The sequence below is a fragment of the Hyperoodon ampullatus genome (assembly GCF_949752795.1).
Source record: "Hyperoodon ampullatus genome assembly, chromosome: 5".
Lineage (NCBI taxonomy): Eukaryota > Metazoa > Chordata > Mammalia > Artiodactyla > Ziphiidae > Hyperoodon > Hyperoodon ampullatus.
Genome location: NC_136918.1, coordinates 30,499,133 through 30,521,629, shown reverse-complemented (window position 1 = coordinate 30,521,629; position 22,497 = coordinate 30,499,133). Strand labels below are relative to the sequence as shown.

The 22,497-nt window shown below is 51.3% G+C and overlaps 1 protein-coding gene across 1 annotated transcript in view; it reads right to left on the bottom strand.

Annotated features, from left to right (window-relative positions):
- RFTN1 (raftlin, lipid raft linker 1) overlaps window positions 1-22,497 on the bottom strand; it is a gene marked incomplete at both ends in the record, with an annotated part of 182,526 nt that overhangs the window by 42,721 nt on the left and 117,308 nt on the right. The window contains 3 exons of the mRNA XM_079705075.1: window positions 1,724-1,839; window positions 12,232-12,435; window positions 21,365-21,713. Of these exons, the coding sequence (XP_079561201.1) occupies window positions 1,724-1,839; window positions 12,232-12,435; window positions 21,365-21,713 (669 nt within the window). The remainder of the gene's footprint in view (window positions 1-1,723; window positions 1,840-12,231; window positions 12,436-21,364; window positions 21,714-22,497) is intronic.

The window sequence follows — 22,497 nt, the reverse complement described above, 5'->3', positions numbered from 1 at the left end:
TTGAGAACCACTTTCTCAGGCAATTTTGGATCATTGCCATCAAACCATCTTTATTGAGGAAGCCACAAAGTCTGCCTTTCACAGCCACTTTAATGTGCAGACAGCAAGGGATTTTATACACGTCCCCACGGCCCTGTGGCCGATCGCATGTGCAAAATCACGCAATGTGTTTCTGGTGCAGCCACGCATCGCTTGCTGATACAGCCCTGTGTCACAGAGCAAACCGAGTGCTGCAGCTTGTGGGTGCAGGGCAGCCAGCATGGGCTTGTCCGGACGGGGTCCTTGAGATCCTGCATCTACCACACGTGGCAGGCTGGGTGAACGGACCGCCCCATCTTACAGTTGTGGAAGTTTAGGGTCCCCAGGGGGGACATGACCTGCCCACATTGGACTCTGCATTTTCGACAGAGCCTCACTTCCTCTGCACCCCATTTCCAGTTAGGGGCACGGAGGCTCACTGGGACCGACGGCAGGCGGGACTCACTGGCGGAGACTGACGGCAAAGCAGGTCATCACCTACCTCCTCACCTTCCTCACTACTTACGCCTGCAGGACCCCTGGCCCACAACCTAACTGGCCCTGGATGCTGTGGTTTTGGAATTCCTGTTTCTGATTATTACAGTTTTTCTGTGGACTCTATTCTGTCACATTTTCAGGCAGCTATTTCCCATCCCTACTCAGATGCAGGCTGCCCCCCACACCCCTGCTCCCCACACCAGGCCTCCTCAGAACGGCTGAAGGCTCAAAGGCTAAGCAACGGTGCTCGTGGGGCACTCCACCCCTGCTCCAGGCGGGGAACTGGCCACAGGCTGCAGTGCCAAAGGGCACAAGGGTGTGGCGGGTTCCCGTGCCCCGCACTCTGCACCAAGAGCTGCTTCCTCATCTGTCCTCCTCTGGCACAGAGACCCCCCTGTCTGGCAGGGCCCCTCGGAGCGACGCCAACCCTGTGTCCTTCTAGGGCCAACTTGAGAGCATTCAGAAATCAGTCCCCTATTTTCAAACATGCCAGATGCTGGGTGGACAAGAGACTGGTCTATAAAGTCCATGTTTCAACAGTTGCAGAAATGCCTTGAAAATACACACCAGCAAACCTCAGAAAGAAATCAGCTCTCCCCTTCCCAAATCCCAGCCCAACACAGCTTGAGGAATTCCTCTGCCCACAGCAATCTGGTGGCCTTGCGGGTCAATATATCTCGAAGACCGCCTTCTACACTTAATGGGCCAGGATTCTAATCTCCCTGTGCCTCAGTTTCCTCATCTGTAAAATGGGAGCAATCACAGTACTCAGACTTATTGCGAAGGTTAAGAGCGCAGGTGCATATAAATTTCTTCTGGCATATAAATTTCTATGGCCCCCTGTCAGAGGGGGCCATACAGTCTAGCTCCAATAACGATGAATCTCTAATTATTATGGGGGCCACAAACTATGCGTTTGCCTCACTTATGTCACTTAGCGCTTGCAAATTAATGAAAGAAGAATCTTTTCTACCCGGCACACACAATGTGTTTTTTCTACAGAAAGGGAAAAGTGGGGCCCATCCCCCAACTGGGGGTGGCATAGGAGGGGCACCAAAGGACGAAAGGGGTCCTCACAGGGTGTATGGAGGTCCAACTGCCGTTCAGAGGAAAGCGACGTCCAGCAGCAGCCACGCTCAGAGGAGTGAGCGGGTAAAACAATCACTGTCCAAACAAGAAAAGCACCACTGCCAATCCCAACACTTACGTCCAGAACCGTCCATTGTTCCACTACAATAGCATCGTAGCCTTGCGTGGTTTTGCTATCTTCTGTGGAAACTGCTTCAAAGATGAATACTCCATCTGTCAAGCCGTGTAAGGAATCTGTGGAAAAAGAAAAGGCGGGGCGGGTTGGAGGGAGGTTGCTGTAAACCGTCTGTGGCAGAAGCCTTACAAGCAGCAAAAATGTTCACTGCATTCATTAATAATCCCAATCAGAACATCTTTTCAGCATGTTAATTAAAGAAGGCATACACAGCCATAGAGTCTAGCCCCATCAGAATGAATGAGACTAATTTACCTCGCCGTTTTGAATAATATCCTTGATTTTATGAGCCCAAATTTCATTGTTAGCAATCACCATTTGATTTCACGTGTTTACCTTCCTTTTCATGCTCCAACGTCAGGATGCACTGGGGAGAACTTATTCGGGGGAAATGCAGTCATTTAGAGACAGTTTTTAGGAGAAAACTATATTGAGGTGAGAGAAATTATTCTGAAGTGGGGAGAGATGCAACGCAGAGCTCTGGGCTTGCAGACACAGTCCAGATGCGCTGATTCCTCGACATTTGTGTGACGTGGGTGCAGTACATGGGACACTTCACGCAGCTCTTGTCAGGAGGTGAAATTTGGGGGAAGGGAGAATTTTTCAAAATGATTTACCATTGAAAATGTTTCCCTGGGCACTGCTATAGTTAATGGTAAAGTTCCGAGTTCTGTATAATTCAACAAACCTACATCAAACAGCATGATTCAGAACTGTCTCAGGCAATGAGGGTGTCAAGAAAAACACAACAGGGTCCTTGCCCCTGAAGAAGACTTTCAAGGAGGCACTTTTTAAATTAATGGCTCCTAAATACCCTAGATTCACTTAGATGAGGGGCTGTGGAAACAGAGGAATGGACTCAGAAGCAGGTGGTTTGGGCCCATGCTCTATCGGAAAAGGGATCTGACCCTTCGAGGGGTTTGGTTTCTTGTCTGTGAAAGGGGGTTGTAGACAGAGGATTCCTCCTGGTCAGTATTCTACAAATCACTGCTCAGTCCCACTGTTCTGGACTGAACTCTGTCCCCACCCCCCACCCCCGATTCATATGTTGAAACTCTAACCTCCAAAGTGAGTACGTTTGGAAATAGATCCTTCCCAGGGGTAATTAAGGTTCAGTGAGGTCATAAGGGTGGGCCCTAGTCCAACAGGACTGATGTCCTTACAAGAAGAGGAAGAGACACCAGAGCACCACCCACCCCAACCCCCTAACCTTGCACAGAGGAAAGCCCATAGGAGGACACAGAGAGGGTGGCCATCTGCAAGTCAGGGAAAGAGGCCTCACCAGAAACCGAATTTGCCAACTCCCTGATCATGGACGTCCAGCCTCCCGATCTAGGAGAAAATAAATGTCTATTGTTCAAGCCAATCGGTCTGTGGTGTTTTGTTATGGCAACAGACATAAAAATATGTTTAGTGATATAAAGGATAATTCACACAATCATGTGATCTTTTCTTCATCAGGAAGGAAAGGGAGACAAACACAGAAAGCCCCTTGAGTCACATTGGAGTTCAAGAACTGCCAGCACTTTCCAGAAGTCACAAAAAGACAGACAGATGGAAACATAGAGCAACCTTCAGCTTCTGTCTTCCAACAGACCTCACAAGCACAGTCAAAAAGCCGTCAGAATGAGAAAATTATTTGCAACAACAAAAATAAGTAATAAATAAATGGCTATGCGTAACACTCTTTATTGTATGTAAAAAGTTTCCAGGGACTTCCCTTGGTGGCGCAGGGGTTAAGAATCCGACTGCCAATGCAGGGGACATGGGTTCGAGCCCTGGTCTGGGATCCCACATGCCGCGGAGCAACTAAGCCCATGCAACACAACTGCTGAGCCTGTGCTCTAGAGCCCAAGAGTCACAACTACTGAGCCCACATGCCACAACTACTGAAGCCCGCGTGCCTAGAGCCCGTGCTCCACAGCAAGAGAAGCCACCTCAATGAGAAGCCACGCACCACAACGAAGAGTAGCCCCCGCTCGCCGCAACTAGAGAAAGCCTGTGCGCAGCAACGAAGACCCAACATAGCCATAAATAAATAAATTAATTAATTAATTTAAAAAAAAAAAAAAAAAGCTTCCAGGGCTGAAGGGAATTTTAACTGCACAACCTTTCCAGAGAACAACTTAACAATGTCTCAAAAGACAGAAACACAGAAGTCCATCCTCTTTGACTCAGAAACCCTACCTCTTTCAGTCTATTCTGAGCACCCATTATGTGCCAGGCACTCTTGCGATCACTGGTGACAAATGAAGACCCTGCCCCCATGGAGCTTCCCCTGCCCTGCAGGGAGAGAAAACATAATGTCCCAGGGGATAAATGCTATGAGAATATAAACTGGGCTGGGGCGGGGCAGGGTGTTGCATGGAGGTAGAGGCAATGGCACGGCTGTTTCTGAAAGAAGTGCTCAGGGTAGGTCTCCCCCCTTCCTTTGAGTAGAGATATGAACTAACTGCAAGCCAGGCATATGGATCTGTGGGGTTTGAGGGTTCAAGGTAGAGGGCACAGCTTGACTAGAAATGCAGAGTGAATGAGGGGCCACCAAGGACCAGACAAGCAGCAGAATCATGAGAAGAAATTCAAGACTGAGACCATGGTGGGGAGATAAGCGAACCAGGGGCTTATCCATGTGACTCGCTTGGCCAGTAGGATCTTAGTGGGTGTGACGCAAGCAGGGGCTTGCAAAGCACTGGCGTGGTTGAACTTGACCTCACATCTGTGCCACCACTTTGAGAGCACATGCCCCAGCTAGTCTGTTGGAACAGAGCTGCCCTGGTGGAGCTTAGCCTAGATCAGCTGATCCACAGACCTGAGAGTGGGCCCAGCTGCCTCAAAGAAGCTGCTCCAGGCAACCTACAAATATGAGACAATAAATTATTACTGTTTTAAGCCAATAAGCTCTGGAGTGGTTTGTTACACAGCATCATCCTGGCAATATCTGACTGTTACAACGCCCAATTGAAACTTAAGAAATCTGAGACCAGTGTACTTCACTTAGCCTGGGGAATATTCCTGATTATTCCAGAATGATAGAGGGGCCTGACCAACTCAACAAACCACAGCTCTGAGGGGAATTCCTGGAGCACAGCAGCCTCATCCTGATATTCTTTCTACCGGGCAAGACAATACTCCATTTCAAATAAGATCCCTGTGGGTTAATCAATACTATGCTCCGTTTTTGTATTTGTTTCCTATACCGAGAGTCTGTTACCAATCAGCCTTAGCAAGAGTGCTAAGCTTGCCTCTCTCATCTGCTCTGCTAAAAAGTTCCCCCCAAGTGTTTGCTCTATATCCTCCTAAAAGACATTTGACTAAGGTGACCAAGGAAGGACAGAACTGCTCTCTGGCTGAACCACATTTAAATATTTTGGGCTCCAGGACAAGCACGGACCATAGTCCAGCTCACTTATCAAGTTCCAGGTAACACAGGTCCAGCTGGAGCCCCTGCCACTGTAGGGATGCCCTACGGAACCCCTTTGAATAAAGCTTTCCCAAGTCCTGACCTGGGGATGCTTGGGACCAGAAGATACTCACTGATCCTTCAGTAGCATATGACCACAGCACACATTTCTTCAAGGCTTCTACAAAAATATGTTATACCCAATTTCCAAAGTCTCTACCTACAGATCTCCTTACTGGTAAGCCTCCAAGCCCCTTAAATGCTCCTACCACATGCTCTAGTATTAGAGTGCTCAGCACGATATAGACAGAGTTGAGATCCACCTGGGGAAGGAGACAGTGCAGCCCATCCAACTTTCTTTCCTACCCCCTGCCTGGCATCCCCTCCTTCGCTCCAAGTCACAAGCCTGGGAGGAGGGCTGTGTGGTCCAGGCTTGGGGGCGTGAAGCAGGAACAAACCAGGTCCTTATTTACCATCCTGCTCATTCAGTCCTGCCTGCAGCGTCTCAGCCCGCTGCCCTGCTCTTCTGAATCCAGAGTGCTGATTCACCCACTTCACTACACAGCAAGTTCAGAATGGCTGTCAAAATTCGGTCATCTGTAACAGCAAAAAAGTCAGTGAACCACAGACAGCAGACAGCTGGGCTTTTAAAGAGCCCCTTGTTTTGACGGCCTCATCCACCACCCGTCTCTTCATCACCTTCCTCGTTCAGCCTCGCTGTAGCGTGCTCCGAGCTGGTATAAATAGGTCTCTCTCAGAGTGCAGCTCCCCATGCAAAAAGGTTAAATCATCCTCCATCTATGGAAAACATTCCATTATCACTGCATTTTTTAGTAAAGTAAAGATGCTTCCCTACTGTGCACAGAAAGCTATTTGCCCTGGCATTGTATAAATATTTGATGCCGGTCTTTTGGCAAAAGGACACCTTAACTTTCCAAGCTTATGGTTTACAGGAAGGATGTGAGAAAAGGAGATCTGCCCTATTATCCCAAGAGGTAAATTCTATGAGAAGACTGCTCTTCTCCTGCAGCCTCTGGGACACGAAGACTCCCTCTAGCAAGTACCCTTCAGGCTCACCCTAGGTGCCGGTCCTCTCCCAAGTCCAGTGTGAAATGCACGCGCCATCGACATAGGGGTCGATGCATGTGGTCTACTAGAAAATGTTACTGTTCTCCTTTTAACAAGCTAGGATGGTTTAAATGCCCACACTGGGGTCACTGGCATAACAGATGTCCTTGGCCCCCTGAAACCCCTTTTCCCCACCAGCATGGCACTCACGGCACCACCTTGGTTCCAGGAGTGGCCTGTACCAACTGCATAGCCATAATCGCCCGTGTTATAGGGACACGCAGCCGCACTCAACCAATCGGACAACGGTGTGTGCAGCTCCCCCATCACCCCACAGCTAATCTGCTGACATTATCAAGAGTGGAGCAGGCCTGCTGCTTCTGCAGCCCTCACTTCTGCTCTCGGCCAGCCTGCCTGCCTTCCTGCAGTCCCTGTTTGAAGCGGTGAATAAGTTAGTTAGGGGCAGCCTGCAACTTCAGTGTCATTTATCAGACCAGATGACCAGATGGGGAGGAAACGCCCTGATTCTGTGCTTGCCAGCTAGGAGGCCCCCTGCCAGGCACATTCATGGCTCCTCATTGAATGCCTCCCCCCGCCGCAAGTTCTGCAAGGTTATCATTCCCTCTAAGTGGTGAGAAGATGGAAGCAAGCTATAGGCGTGAAACCATTTGTCCACATTCAAGCGCATACAAGGGCCTATCTCGACCTGAAATGTAGTTTGTGTGACTCCAAAGCCTATGCTCTTTCAACAGGTGACAGATATTTTATTTTGCTACCACGAGGATGTGCCAGGGGCTGTGCTCCAGCCGGGGGATGAGCAGCCTAGGGGCCCAGCCTCATGGAGCAGGCGTGCTCTGACCACTAGGCTGCTCTGCCTGTCCTCGTGTTTTGTGTGCATCTCAGTGGGGCTGCAGTGAGATGGCCTTACGGCTTCTGTTTGGGGCCAAATCCATGCAGAGGCCATGCCTTCCTGCATGGGGCAAAGAAAGAACAAAAATATGTGTGTAAATGGATAAGGTGTATCTATCAACACAAGGGACAGCATACAGCAGCGAGAAAAAATGATCTGCAGTGACGTGTAAAAATGTGGATGAATCTCACAAAGAGAAGCCAAACAGAAAGAAGCCAAATGCAAGGGCAGACTCCACCCACATAAAGTTCACGCCCCACCTGTGACGCTTCCAGTCAGGACCGTGGTCGCCCTGGGGGAGAGGCATTGTGAGGCCGTGAGTGGGACTCTGATGGAGCTGGGATGCCCTGTTTCTTGATCTGGTGCTGGTTACACGGGTGTGCTCGCCTTGTGAAAACCCACTGAGCTGGACCCTTAGGATCTGTCTTGGTTTCTGTACGTGTGCTATACTGCAAGAAAAAATTTACTTAAAAGATGTGCCATGGATAGAAGAGAAAATGCATTTCATGGTGTAAGTGAAACGTACCCCTTATGTTATTCAGCGGCTCCTCTGAAATAGAAGCTACGCCTGCAACCACTAGGCCAACATGCCTGGAGCCTGCGGTCAGACGAGGCAGTGGCCGTGAACTTCCTGCAACCTCATCCTCCCTTGCTCCCCCAGTCTGCAGGGGCCTGGTGATGCACACCCCAACGCCAGCTTCCCCCAGCACTACGCATTACTGAGCAGCATCCAGAAACCTTTATTGGTCACCTCCTGTATACAGTGCACGGTGGACAGGCACCAGGACACTAAGAAGCATAGGAAGCAGGCCCTGCCCAAGGGCCTGCAAACATGTCTGCCTAAAATGTGTCCCTACATGTATTTTATTTAAAATACATACATGTTTTTTACCTATGTATTTTGCAAATACAAGGTAATCTGGTTTATGCCAGGCATCAAAAATGTGGTCTAAATACCAAATGTTATTTGGATTGACGTGAAGCTGGGGCATCAGAGAGAGTCTTAAGGAAAACCTAATCTTTAAAGAGGTAGGAAGGGAGGGACTTCTAGGTACAACGTGTCTCCTGATGTGACACAGCTCGTCAAACACAACAGCATCTGGAATGTATCCTAGACCTAAGGGCTTAATTTATCAAGGCCTTAGAGCTAAATTCCAGTTTATAGGAAACAGAGGCTGGAGAAACAAGATAAATTTATGAGGCACTGGCCGGACAACTCCAGAGCGCAGGGCATTCTAAGAGGCTAGGTTTATTTCAAGCAGTCAAGGTCATGAAGAATGACTCTTCCAGGTAAAGGAGCCGTAGGGACGTGGTCGCCGTATGCAGTGCCTGTTGCTGGGCTGGATTCTGGTTTGCGCTACTTGCTGCAAAGGACATTTTGGAAACAGTGGAAGACCTGTGAACATGGGCTGAGTAGAGATGATGCTGCCAGAGGCGGAAGGACTGCCCGGCTAGGAGAGGGTGAAGGTGGGGCGAGGGGAGAGGGAGGGGGAGGGCTAGGACAGGGCCAAGGGCAAGGCCAAGGGCAGAGCAAGGTGGGGAGGGGAGGGCAAAGGGTAGACCAAGAGGGATGCAGCGCAAGGACGGGGCCAGGGGGACAAGGCGGGTGAGAGCAGGGCAAGGACAGCTGGTGGTGGCCAGTGATGGCAGCAGGGACTCTGCAGGCCTGGAAGCCCTTGGTGGGAAAACAAGCTTCAGAAGGTGGGCAGCCAGCTCCACCTCGCCCTTACCCCAGACTCCTGGTACCCGCCCGAGCCCTCAGCGGCAGCCAGCTCAGCAGAGGGTCTCCCTGCCCGGCCTTTCCCACCCTTGGGAAGCGTAGATTCTGGCCTTCATCTCACTGGCTGCAGTGTTTCCGTGCATCCATCCATCCTGCTGTTTGAGCATCCCCTGGGCTCATCCACGCTGCTGGCTGCCACCAGGTCCTGCTACTTCCCTTAGGGTGACTTTCAGCTCTCCCCTCCACAGGGGCCCAGCCGGGGGCCTCAACCTCTTTTCAAACCTCAAACCTCTTTTCTCTCCTCGAGTCCCTTTTCCCCACCCACACCCTTCTTTCTTCCAACCACTTTCTTGCCACTTAGCAGCTGGGCACCGTGGCAATGACTTCAGTGCTCTGTGTCTCGGTCTCCACAGACGTAACGACAGTACCCACCCCACTCAGCCATGGGGATCAGATGAGTTGCTGTGTGAGCTGCTTGGCCGAGGACCAGCGCACAGGAGCCGCTAGGGGTGTGTTACCATCATTCTGCTGCCCTATCACCTATGCCTGAAGTCTACCAGACCCCAAGGCCACAGCCTCCCCAGCCCAGGACACCTGGGCATTCTCAGGAGGGACGCCCAGGAGGCCACGAGCAGAAGCCCAACTCGAGGATGGTACAAGCCTTTCCATGTCCTGGGAGGTAAAGACTCAAAAACAGAAGATGGAGTCTTCACTGGATTCTTCGGGCTAAACATCACCTTGTTTATGGGACAAAGCTCTCATGCATTTTATGACCCTGTGGAAAATATTCTGAAGCACAAATGTCTAGTTAAGAAGACTGATGCTTTTCCAGATGGCAAACAGCTTAAAGATGTGCTCCTAGCTCTGCCAGGTTTATTTGTAAGGACACTAATTATCCTATTAGAAATGGGTTCTTTTTATAATGATGATTAGCTTGCTTTTCTTTTTTTTTTTTTTTTTTAATTCTGGTTAAAGAACATATGCATGTTTCCTCCCTGGCCAACAGAAAGCCTGGGCTTTCTTTCCTAGAGCAGAAACGCACTAACCCAGTAAGCCCTTCTCCCAGGTCACACGCTGCCTCCTATGAGAAACGTCAGGGTGAAATCGCGTTTGAATTTTGAGTGGGTTCAGACGCATTTTGTTCTGAGAATTTTGCAGCCGTCACCGGGACAGGGATGTGCAGCCACGGTGCAGCCCGACGTGTGGGCAGCCCTGCTGTGGAGACGTCACAGGTTCAGCACAGGCTGCTCGGCTGCACTTGCCAGGGAAAATTTCATGTTCTGTCTTCAAGGCAGGAAGGCTGGATTTCATGCAGCTAAAGCCAAGGGAGGATATAACAGCATTTCCAACACTCTAGTCAAATCTGAAGCAAGACTGTATACGTTATCTGTGCTTTTGGACTCAAGGTTGGAGATCGGGGCTGGGGGAGGGCTGGAGGTGGTAACAGAGCCTTGGTTGCCAAAGGCAGAATGGCTAGACAGACAACGAACGGCAGCGTGAACTTTCAAGTTCAAGGTGTCCTCTCCTGGGGCTCAGCTCGCCTCTGACACGCGCAGGCAAGAGAGAGAACTTCCCCTTTGAAACCCCAGTTCTCCCAAGGTGGGGATATGACCCGTGGCTGCCTTGGTGGCTGCCACGTCCAGCGCCTCCTTACCTATCTTTAAGATGTTAGTGCAACTAACATCAGTTTCCCAGGGAGATATGCACAGTCACAGGGAGCCCCTCTGGGCCCAAGAGGAGATAAAAGGGGCTGTTGTTGCCACACCCGAAGACGAAGACGGGCAACGGGGTGTCCCTGCAGGAAGCAGGGGGTGGAGGGTTCCTCCCTGGCCCTCCCTAATGCTAATGACGAGGGCTGTAAACATCTGGCCCTAGCACACACCCTGGTGTTGGACGGTGCATCTTCAATAGGCCGGGACGACCCCTGGCTTCCAGGAACTCTGCAGGCACCAAGGGAAGGCCTCCTGGAGCAGAGGGAGTTTACTGATCTTGCCGCCAGGGAATGGAACTGACTCGTGCTTAGTTGTATTAATGAAAATATACTCTAGAACTGCACTGTCCAATACACTAGCTATAAGCTACACGTGGCTATTGACATTTAAATTAATGAAAATTAAATAAAATAAAAATTAAGTTCCTCAGTCATACGTACCACATCTCCAGTGGTCAGCGGCCACCAATGGCTGGTGGCTACCATACTGGACAGCACACATACAGAACAGCCCCGTCGACACAGCGAGTTCTACTAGACCGCCCGTCACCTTTCTTATGTCCTTCACCCACCCACAAATAGTCGTGGCCCACGATACCATACAATGCCTGCTGCTACTATATGAACATACTAACGTTAGATATTGCTACTAAGATAGGGACAAGGGACCTGCACTGTACAGTGTTCTAAGGTTTTGGATGATTGCATGTATGTACATTCAGAATTAAGACTGATGTCTCTTCCAAGGATGCTTGTTAGCATCTCAAGGGTCGCAAGTAATATAGCATCCAAACTCTGTTCCTGACGCTGCTAATTTTTAGAGAGAAAACTGCTCAACCAAGACGCAGGGCTGTCAGTGCCCCCTGCCACGTTTTGCTGGGATCATCAGATTTGGTGTTACTTTACGTTTCACTTACTTCGGGATCCTGCAGCCCTCAGCATCCACACATGCTGGCAGGTTGGCCCTAGTCCCCAAATTGTCTCCCGATTCCGACGCCCCTAGCAACTCAACTTGCCTTCGTGTTAACTTGAAAACCCTTTCTTTGCCTGTGACACGTCTCCCCACTTTGGGCAAACTTTCTCTCTGCCTTAGAAAAGCTGACACCAATAGTGCTACTCATGCAGCAACCCCCCAGAGAGAACCCATTACTGGCAGGGCCACTGGGTGCCGAGAGACCCAGGAGCAGTGTGTATCCCCATGGAGCTTACAGAAACCAATGCACTTCTCTGCAGTTAATTCCAAGGGGCTGCTACTGTTGCTTCAAACTGTAATGGTGTCTACAAACAATTAGTACTTTTGCAGCGGCATGATCCTAGGGGGTAATTAACAAACCCTGGGAAAACCTTTTGAAAAGGTTTTAAAAGCAACCTAGATCGAGGTCACCATCAATGAAACAGAATTGTTCCCGCTTCTCTGTCATGTTAGAATAGACCTGGCTGACTCCTGCAGGGGTTGACATAACATGGGTGGTGCGCTTTATGGAAGATTCCTCTAGATGTGTTCATCAGAAATCAAACACAGCATGCTGATCCGCCGCAGAGCTTTCTGAATAGGGCAGGCTCTGAAGACGGGCTGAGAGGACAAGAGTTAAGCAGCAGAGTTCAGAAGGGCCCCCCGAGGGGTGGGCTGTGCCTTCCCTACCGTTGACCAAGCCGAGGGAGAAGACCGAGTTCACCAGGACGCCGCCCTTCCGGAAGTGGTCGCTCATGTGCTCCAGCCAGTTGGCATCCAAACTGCTCACCGTCTGGCCATTCCTGGAGACCCGGAGGGGAATGGTGACGGGATAGTATTGCCGGCACTTCTGATGGCTCTTCGGTTTGTTGAAAAGGGCGAAAATCTCCATTTCTGTTGGGATTTGTAAAGAGAGTAGGGAGAGAAGAGGTCACATGGTGACATACTGCCTCACTGGGCCTGACGGGATCTCACAGGAGCCTGAAGAAACGATATCAAAGGCCAAAGTTCTGTTAGGTTTTGCACTGTTACTTAGTAATAAAACCCGATTCCAGGGACTTCCCTGGCGGTCCAGTGGTTAAGACTCCGTGCTTCCACTGCAGGGGGTGCGGGTTTGACCCCTGGCCGGGGAACTAAGATCCCACATGCCACGTGGTGCGGCCAAAATCAATTTCTTTTAATTTAAAACAACAACAACAAAAAAAAACCCAATTCTAAGCAGTATGTTAGGGTGGCTTAAAAGTGACATGGACCTCAAAGGTTGAGTCTTAAGGTGACTGCCAACAAAAAAGTGGCACTTGCCATCTGCCTCTACAAGGATGAGGTCACTAGCCACTGCAGCCACCGACCTCAACACACCCTGAAAGGCATTCAGGGTGGAGATCAGGAAGGAGGTCCTCTGCGCTCTGAGAAAAACTGGCAGATCAAGCTCTTAGACAGTCAGATATTTTCAGGAGAAGACATTATGAGCCCAATTCTTGCATCTCCTCGTATCTAGAAAAGCACTAAAATCATTAACAGTGACACCTGCTCTCGTGACTAGCAGCCAGCCTCTGCCAACACGTGCGCTCCACTGCACGTGACCCCTTCACTAAAATCATGTCTAACACTGTCCTTCTCCCCACCTCTCTGGAGCAGTTTCTCAGAACTACCTGAAACACTGTCTCCCAGGCTAGAATCCTCATTTAGCCCCAAATAAAACTAACTAGCAAGTCTCATGTTGCAGGACTTAGGTTTTGAATCTGGCATATGATGAATAGCTGTTAGCTGGGATTCATTTGTACAGTTAGGTGTTTGAGCAAAGGACATAGACATTTCTAGAAATTCATACGAAGGTGTGTTTTAGAAGAAAAAGCAGACATAGTTTGGGGCGAGAGCTGGTCTTAAAAAAACAAGTAAATGCACAGAGGCACAGAAAGACAAAAATACTGCTGTAATTCCTGGAACCTTGTACATCCCTGAACTGACTATTTATAAACTGCAGTGGTGCTTCCTGGGGCCAGACCCATAATACTTAATCAAGTACATCAAAAATACATCATTGATATGTAAAAATAAATACGTTCCAGTAAATGCAGGTTCCTGCCTGGAGTGGTAGGTCGCTCAAACAGCCAAGCAGGCCCTGAGATTGAGGCTCTGCTTCCCGTGCCTTCATTTATAGCTCAGTTCTTTAAAAATCAATACTCACTACACCCCACAGCTGACCCTCGCCTCCTGTGACACACGCTACTGGCCGTGAGTGAGCAGTGTCAGCCTCCGGAAGCAAACACCTGGAATTTCAATCGAAGTCTGGAGGTCTATTTTTGTGTTACTCATTTAGTCAAGCAATCAGAGCTCACCCAGCTTAAAAAGCTTTGCTTACACGGGCTAGTCAGGAATATGCTTTGGTTTCCAAAAATATCTATTTGGATAATAAGAAAGTCCCCACCCTTCTTCCAAAGAAATATTTTAAAGGTCATAAACAATGGTTGACATTAGCAAAAAGGACAAAGGATATCCACGCTCCTTGCAGGAGATACCTCGCCTAGACTCACATTCTGGGACACTGCATCCCATAGTTCAGTATTTCACAATTTTTCCAGTATCCGAGTACATTACTTTTTTTTTTTTTTTTTTTTTTTTTTGTGGTATGCGGGCCTCTCACTGCTGTGGCCTCTCCCGTTGCGGAGCACAGGCTCCGGACGCGCAGGCTCAGCGGTCATGGCTCACGGGCCCAGCCGCTCCGTGGCATGTGGGATCCTCCTGGACCGGGGCACGAACCCGTGTCCCCTGCATCGGCAGGCAGACTCTCAACCACTGCGCCACCAGGGAAGCCCAGTACATTACTTTTTAAAATGGACTCACTCTGCTTTATCTAAATAAGTGCACTTAAACAGGAAACTTTGCTTCACGACTGTAAGGGAAACCACTACCATTTGCAGTAAACAGGAGCGAATGATGAGGCACGTTCACACCAAAAATGTCCATCCACGTAGCACCTCAAATTATCTCACAGGGCGACTGTATTCTGGGACCAAAGGAAGGCTTTCCACAGCCCCAACTGAGCAAGCACCAGCAGAGACCTCCGGGGAGCAATGCTGGGCCACAGACTTTGTCGTCAGCAACGGTGAAGCCGACAGGGAGGCCATTTCAAGCTATCCATGGGGTAGAGCCAGTTAGGAAGGAGGGGTCCCCATCTTCACAAACGGCCACCTGGATCTTCAACAACCACCGCTGGCCCGTTCATCATCCCCAGCCCAAATTACCTTTCTGGGTCCGCTTACCTGACTCAGGAAGCCAACTACAATCCAGCCAGGAAGTGCTTTCGCAGGAGAAATTAGGTCTTGGTATACGGAGCTAGCAATCCCTAGACTATTTCGTGACTTTCAGATACACACTTTAGGAATGGAGTCGTGCAGACAGCACAGAAGGTTTGTAAAGGAGGGAAATCAAGCAATGGATTAGAGCTGGGGGGTGAGACAGGAAGTGATTGGGTGTTTTCCAGTCCAAGGTGCCAGTGATTCAAATAAGACCTGCAGCTACTAAAGGCAAGAGGGTAAGTCATGCTTTAGCGAGTCCTTGACTTCATTTCAATTTCTTCAAAAGCAGACCCTGTAAGCTTTTGGGTGCAAGTCGTTCATTTGGGAAGTAATCCCAGGAAACAGAGAGAGAGAGCAGGGACGAGAAACAGAGAAGAGCTGAAAGCCAAGGAAGGCTGCATTGATGAGCGGGTCACTGTCACGGCACCTGGGGACCTGACACACCATATATGCACACCCCATATTGCTCTATGAGGGGCAAGGAAGCCGGGCATCTGTCCTCAGGGATGGAGGCCACTCCTGAGGCATTAATTCCCTGGGACATCTGCCCATTCCAGAGAACACCTGCAGGCAGAGGCTAGGAAAGCTGTCCTCAGGTGACCCCAAGGTGGGCCAGAGCACCAGTCCCCAGGGTCTGCTACGGTCAAGCCCAAATGCATACGAATGATCAACAGAAAGAAAAAGAAATCACAGCCTCTGCACGGGAGGATGAGTGGGGAACTGAGAAGTGGCCCAAGTCCAAAAATACATGACAGCACTTGATCACACAGAAGGATCCCCAGTCACACGGCAAGACAAAACCACAACTTTCCCACACGCGTGATGAAACAGAACGAGGGAAGGCAGAAGCAGCAGCAGCATGCTTGGGGGCAGGGCAGGGGGAGACAGAGCGGGGAGACAAAGATGGATGGTGGGGTGCCGACAGCGCCCCCTGCTTTCCGTCTGGATCCTCCCCAGGGAGGAGGACCAAAGCCAGAGCCAGAAATAAATTTTTCAGGAAGGAAAAGGAAAGGCTGTTGGAATCGAGAGCCTCCAAAGCATGAGCAGCAATGAAATATTGGAAGAAACCTGCTTCCAGATGCCCAAGCCTTCAGTAAACTCCTCTGTCCCGCTGCCTCCTTGGCCACAGTCCTCTTTCTACTCACATGGAAACCAGCCAAGAAAAACTGTCCCCAAACGATGCCCTTTGATGTTTTAATATTCTGACTCTCCAATACATATCCTCACAGGAGCAGTCACCAGGGATTCCGAAAAGAAGACCAAGTTTGTTTACATTTTCTCAGCTGCTCTGTGACTCTGCCATGACCCCAGCTGGAAGATTTTTCCAGACATGGGACAGAAAGTCCCAAAGGAGGGAGAAGGCATTGTTTCTGAGAATGTTCTGAGAATGGCCGCAGGACTGGCCTGGCAGGGCACCCAAGGAGCTTCGAGACTGTTCTGTCTTGCACTTCTATTTCTGTCTCGTTGCCTTGCTGTGTTCCCCTGACATTGGGGGTGGGGGGGGCCTGCCTTGTGTCATTTAGATGCTTTGTGTCCAGAAAAGGTGGTAGTCCAGAAAACATGGCAGGTGCCACACCTGTGTCTGCTGGATTGACCTGAGCCAGACAAGGGCAAGGAGCTAGGTGGAGGGGGGAGGAGGGGACGTGGGCCTGGAGCTGGGGCCAGCTGGCCGCTGCCGGCCTGCCAGCCGGGTCTGCTCAGGCCTTGCCAAGCTCCTCGGGAACAAGGAGGAAGAAGGCAGATGCCCGGTTCGGAGGCAGGTGCCAGGCAGTAGGGACTTAGGCACGGGACGGAAGCCTGCAGTCTGTCTGCAGCTGCGGCCCCAGAGAGGTGGTAACTTGCAGGTAGCAGGTGGGTCCTGGCATCCCAGGGGACCTACAGGCTGCAGGAAAGAAAGGGTTCAGAGTCTGGCTGAAAGCACGGGGCTCCCAGGGCCAGACTGGGAGAAGGAGGCTGGCAAGTTGCCTGGGTTGGAAGGGACAAGTGGGTGTCAGACTTGGCCTGGGAGCCAGGCTGGGTGGGACCTCGGGTCTGCTGAGCTCACGGCAGGGGAGCTAAGGTGAAAGGTGTCATTGCGAAGACGAGGCTGTGGCTGTCTCTGGAGGAAGAGAGGGCAGAAGGGCCTCAGGCCTGGCCAGATCCCTGCATCTGGGAGGAGGCTGCTTCAGGCACCTCTGGGCCTGGGGGAGGCCTGCTTGCCAGGCAAAGTGTGGGACCCGCTGTGTGCACAACAATCCACGGGGCCCACTTGTAAGGATGTCAGCGGCCCACGGGATGGGAATGTATTAACGAGGGCCATCACCACCGCCATCATCTCACATGACTCCAGCCTCCATGGGGGAATGGTGTCCCTTCTATGCCCAGAAGCCTTAAGTGGATCCCCCAGAATCACAAGCTGGTAAGTAGCAAAGCCAAGACTCTTCCAAACCCCCAATGCTGGGCTGTGTCTGAAATCTAACAAGAGGCTAATTTCATCGGCACATGGAAGGCGGGAGCTGACAATGACGATGTGCGTGTGTGTGTTGTCGGGGGTGGGGGGGCCGGGGAGGTGTTCAATAGCTATTTGTTAATGGACTGAGTGAAAGCCCAGGAAGATGGTGGCAGATTGGGGGTGGGGGACAGAACCACAGGGTAGAACTATTCTGGGGGCTCCGGGAGGGGAGGACAAGGCCCAGGGAGGACGGGCAGGCTCAGGGGGCATCCCCCCAGAAGAGGCTGCCTGCCAAGGATCCCTGCTGAATAGAATCCCCCTCCAGAGAAGGACACTGCAGTCCCTGGCTCGGGTTCCTGGCTGCATCTGTAGGCATTTTACGTGAGCAGGTGCAGGTAGGAAGGGTAACTCTTGGAAGATTTTGCATTATTATTTCGGTGCCAGTGAGAACCAGTTGACTTTGCGTGAACCTGTGTGGCCTCCTTGTTTCTCCTGCTCAAGTTTCAGAGACAGAGACAGATGGGAACGCTGGAGGCCAGGAGAGAAGTGCCAGGGGTCCGTCCTGCGACACTTCCCTAACCTTGCCGTGCACTGGCCTGTCTGCGGTGAATGAAGGAAGCTACCCCCCGGCACAGAAACGCATGGAGAACGTGGCATGGGAACGCGGTCCTGCTCTTCCCAGGTGCTCTGCATTTCACCAGGAGACCGGGGCGAGCTAGATGTGAGAAGGGAAGCAGCCTGCAGCAAGGCCCAGGTGATGTCTGCACGGCCTGACATCCAACCTACAGGAAATTCCCTAGGACGAGCAGGAAGAAACCCAGGTGGGCATGGGGAGCAGAACGCCTGGACCAGAGCGGTCCCTGCAGCCCGTGGGGAGGGGGAGGGGAGGCCTGCCCTGTTTCCAGATGAGAGCTCCCTGGCAGCCCTCCTGAGCAGCCTCCGCCCCACCAGCTCCCCCAGGCTCCTATAAAGGAAACAAATTAAAGGAGGAAAGGGAGGGGGAAGGAGGGAGGCTCCCTCTGGATTTTTTTAAATTGTCTTGCTGTGATTGCCTATTTAAGCCCACCTGGCAGAAAGAGGAATTAAAAACACTTCACCCTCCTTAGGGGGCCCTGAGAGAAAGGGAGGTGAAAGCTGAGTGAGCAGCGGGGAGGGGGCATTGGGGAAGGGGTGGGTGATGGTGCATGGACTTCCCAGGGAAGGAAAGACTTCCCCGGAAAACGATTAGGAGAGAAGCTGGGGTCAGGTGAGGGCTGTGAATGGGGACAGGGTCCCTGGACAGCCGGCCGGCCTTCTGGGAGGTTGAAACTATGCTTGCTCAACTAATGCTCAGACGAGGAGATAACATTTAACTCTGTGAGGGCACGCAGGCGACTGTCCTTATCTGTGATACGGGTGTAATAATAGCATCTGCTGTCACAAAGCTGTTGTGAAGCACAGTCAAGACACACAGGAAGAGCTCAGAACAGTTCACTCAGAGGGTTGTCACCATGATGACGTCTGTCCATCCCCTGCAAGGCCACGCCTGTGCACTCGTAACCCCTGTGTGTCACTGACTGATGAAAAAGATCCAAAGATTCATTTATTCCACCAAAAGAGAAATAAAGGGTAACAGTGAGACCTGTGGCCTCCTGCGCAGAGAGATGAGTGCCAGGCCCATGAGCAGACAACAGACACACACAGCTGCCGACCGAGCAAGCTTGGGGTGGGGTGGGGTGGTGGCACTATAAGCCCCTCACAGCTAGAGTTCTCATGCTCTGCTGGGCTGACCACTTCCAGACACACCCTAACCTGCTATTCCTCAGCAGGAACTGATTTTCTCATAGAGAACAGGGACTTGAGGAAATGAGATGCAGGCCAAGACACTTGGGGTATCATGGGGGGTGGGGGGCGGTCTCTGTGTGCCCAGCGATGGGGGGTAGTGTCTGAGTGAGGGAGGGAACAGTCACAGGACAGCAGGAGGGACCTGGGGCGGAAGGTCCCAGGGCAAGTCTCCCCAGTTAACTCAACCCCAGGAGGCAGGAAGTCTGGAAGAAATCTTGGAGAAAAGTGGATTCTGGAACGAGGAATATCTGAAAACTCCTGAGGGGACCCTCAGTATCAAGAGCCCTCTTTCCCCAAGGCAGGGTTCTGTGCAGAGGTGGGGGCAATGGTCAGGACGACGGAGCCTGTACCCCAGTCATAAGAACCGCCACTTAGGAGTGCTTTAAATACATCTCTCCTTTCACCTTTCTACAAGAAACTTTTTTTTTTCCATCCCTATTTTACAGGGTAAGGAGCTGAGGCACAGGAGGGTACCTTGCTCAAGAGGTCTGGTTCTTAACCCCTGTGCTCCCTGCCCTCTCTCCTGGGGCCTGTGATGCCCTGATCCGTCACCCTCCCAGGGCCTGAGATGGTACAACAGAGGGGCTCCAGGGAGGCCAGTCCTCCTTCTCGGGATTCAGCCCGACAGCCATGCAGAAATGGGGGATTCTGAAATAAGACTGGTATGTTCCATGGGAGGCACCCACGGGATCCAAACGTGCTCTCAGCTACTCTGTGGGGGCAGAAGTTCCACAAATGAGCCTCTACTTCAGCACATATTTAAGAAGGATCAAGGCTTTCACGAAACGGTCCTAATCTCTCCCAGAACTGAGGCTGCTGCCAACTCCCCCTCCAAGGTCAACTTTGCAAACAAGCCCCAGAATTAACCAGCCCATAGTTTTCTTTTCAGGAACTACTGACATAACAAGAAAAACTATTTCACCCTCTTTTCTCTGGCCACACCGCACGACCTGTGGGATCTCAGTTCCCCAACCAGGGATCGAACCCCAACCCCCTGGAACAGAAGCACGGAGTCTTAACCACTGGACCGCCAGGGAAGTCCCTCACCCTCTTTTCTAGTCTCAAAGTATAAATGGTTCCTCGTCATTTCTAAGAGGCTAACTTCAAGAATTAGTAGGTAAATAGTAACATTAACCAGGGAGATGATCCAGGAAGGCCTAAAGAGAAAGGCTTCGTAAGACCTGTGGCCGCCTCCTGTCAGTCTTGTCACTTGCCACCTCCCAAAGGCTAGAAGAGGCCACGCAGCTCATACGAGGGCCTGGCTCTCAGGAAATGGCTCGAGGCTAGATTTCCTGGAGAAGGAAGACAAAAGGGAATCACGGGAAAATGAAGAGAAACTTAGCTCCCTGTAGACTGAGGGCCTCAGTAAACCTTGTTCGTCTGTCTGAGTATCACACAGGAAAGACCAGGCAGAGGGCCGGCCTGGGCTCACACATCAGCCTGGGCAACAGATGGACTCTCTGAGCCTCAGTTTACTCAGCTGTGAAATGGGCAATGATGGAAGAGCTCACCCACATCATAGGAAAAATGAAGAGACAGTCATAGGAAAGCTTGCTGGCCCAGCGCCCGGTCCACAGGAAGTATTAATAAACGTTGGCTATTATCATCCTTGTTGTGTTGTGTCACTATTTGAAATCCCCAACCTAAAGGGCGCGCTCCAACGGCCGTTACAACGTGATTCAGCGGAGTCGCTTACTGGTGGCCTCTCCTTGGCAGTGTTCTTTCCACGGTGCTCATCTGTCAACTATACAACTCCCTGAAATCTGGCTGTTTATAGCTGGGTGAGCTGAATCACCAGCTTCCTGCACTGTTTGTCCTCAGCTGGCTTTCTTGATTTCCTTCTTTAGGCAGATATTCAAAGCAAGAGGTCCAAAAGTAGGGGCTGCTTTCTGCACTGGTGCCCAGCAAAGTTCACACTTCCTGTGTTCACACGGGGTAAGTCAGGGGCTGTGCAAGGGCGTGCGGGAGAAGCGACCTCCCGTTCTAGAACCTACTTCACACGTGACAATCTGGAGCAAGTACGAGTCAACGTCATGTGGTCCTGCCCCCTGCCCCGCCCCCCTTCTCCTCCACACCCCTGAAAGTCACAGACAGCTTCAGGCAAGAAACAGTCAGGAGGCCCAGAAAACGGCCTGACAGTTTCTCCTGTTTGATGCACTGCTCCCTCTACACTCTAGTTCCCTTCGTTTTCCTAAAATGCCAAGGGGATTACTGACAAGCTAGCAGCCTCTCTCTCAGCGGGTCAGAGTCCCAGCACTGACATACTTACTTCCCGAGAGTGGCTCTCCATGCCCTTCCAGTGGGTCCCCATCCGGTCCATCCAGAGTCTCGCTCACCCCGCATGGAGGGGATTCTGTGCCATCCCTGGCTCCCGAGGGCGAGCCGGGCTGCTGGGCGGTGGGCACCTCCCCTCTCGGGCCCTGGCCGGGCTCTGGGCTTCTGTCCATCCCCACCGGAGCGTCGGCAGCCCCCAGGTTCTCCGTAGCCACACACCTGCCAGGCTCCTCTGTCGCATCCCAGGCATCCGCTGGGGGGCTGCCACCTGCCGAGTGCCCAGGGCAGTGGTACTGAGGTATGACCCCGACGAATTTCAGGCCCCGACTCGCAGCCTCCTGGATCTGTGAGGTAAACAGAATGAAGGGAAACAAGTGAATGGGATGTTCTAGCAAAGGGGGAATGAAATACCTCAGGGAGGCCTTGGAGGACGTTTCTGTTTGAACGTGAAGTCTCTCGAGCTGGCAAAGGCTCCGTGTCCTCAAGGCAGCGCCCACACCCCAACCCTGGCCCAACTGGGGACAGAGAGTGTGGGGCTTATTTTTTTTTAAACTATGGAAAAATAATGCATTTGGCTATGAAGGGCTGCGACGGCCTCTCTTGGAAACACTGTGTTAGTCCCGATTAGCAATTGTTTTCTAAGAAGCTGGAAGAAGGTTCTAAAAGGATGAGCTGGAACAAAGAGTGGCTGAAAGAGGAAGTTCATTTTGGTAAGAGTTTATTTTCTTGTTATTTTTTTTTTCTGATGAATCACCTACTTCCTGCTCATCAGGCTACTATATAATACGTCTATATAACGATATACTAACTACCAGATGACATTTTATGACCCAAAGAGCTTCCTCTCTGAAACAATTGTTTTGGCAGAGAAGGGCAGAGGTGGGGAGAATCACCACCGCGCAAAAGCTGACGCACGCAGCCCTGCAAGAGGGGACATATAAGGACATCAGTCCACACCCAGCCCACGGGCATCACTTTGGGCTGACCCATGACTCTCCATCCACCATCCAGTCCAGGTAACAGGTGGCACCTTCTCACCTCCTGAGCCTCAAGATGGGGGACGGATGGCCACACTGAGCTCTGTACCCCGTGAACGCTCCCCTCCCTAAAAAATACCCCAGGCAATTG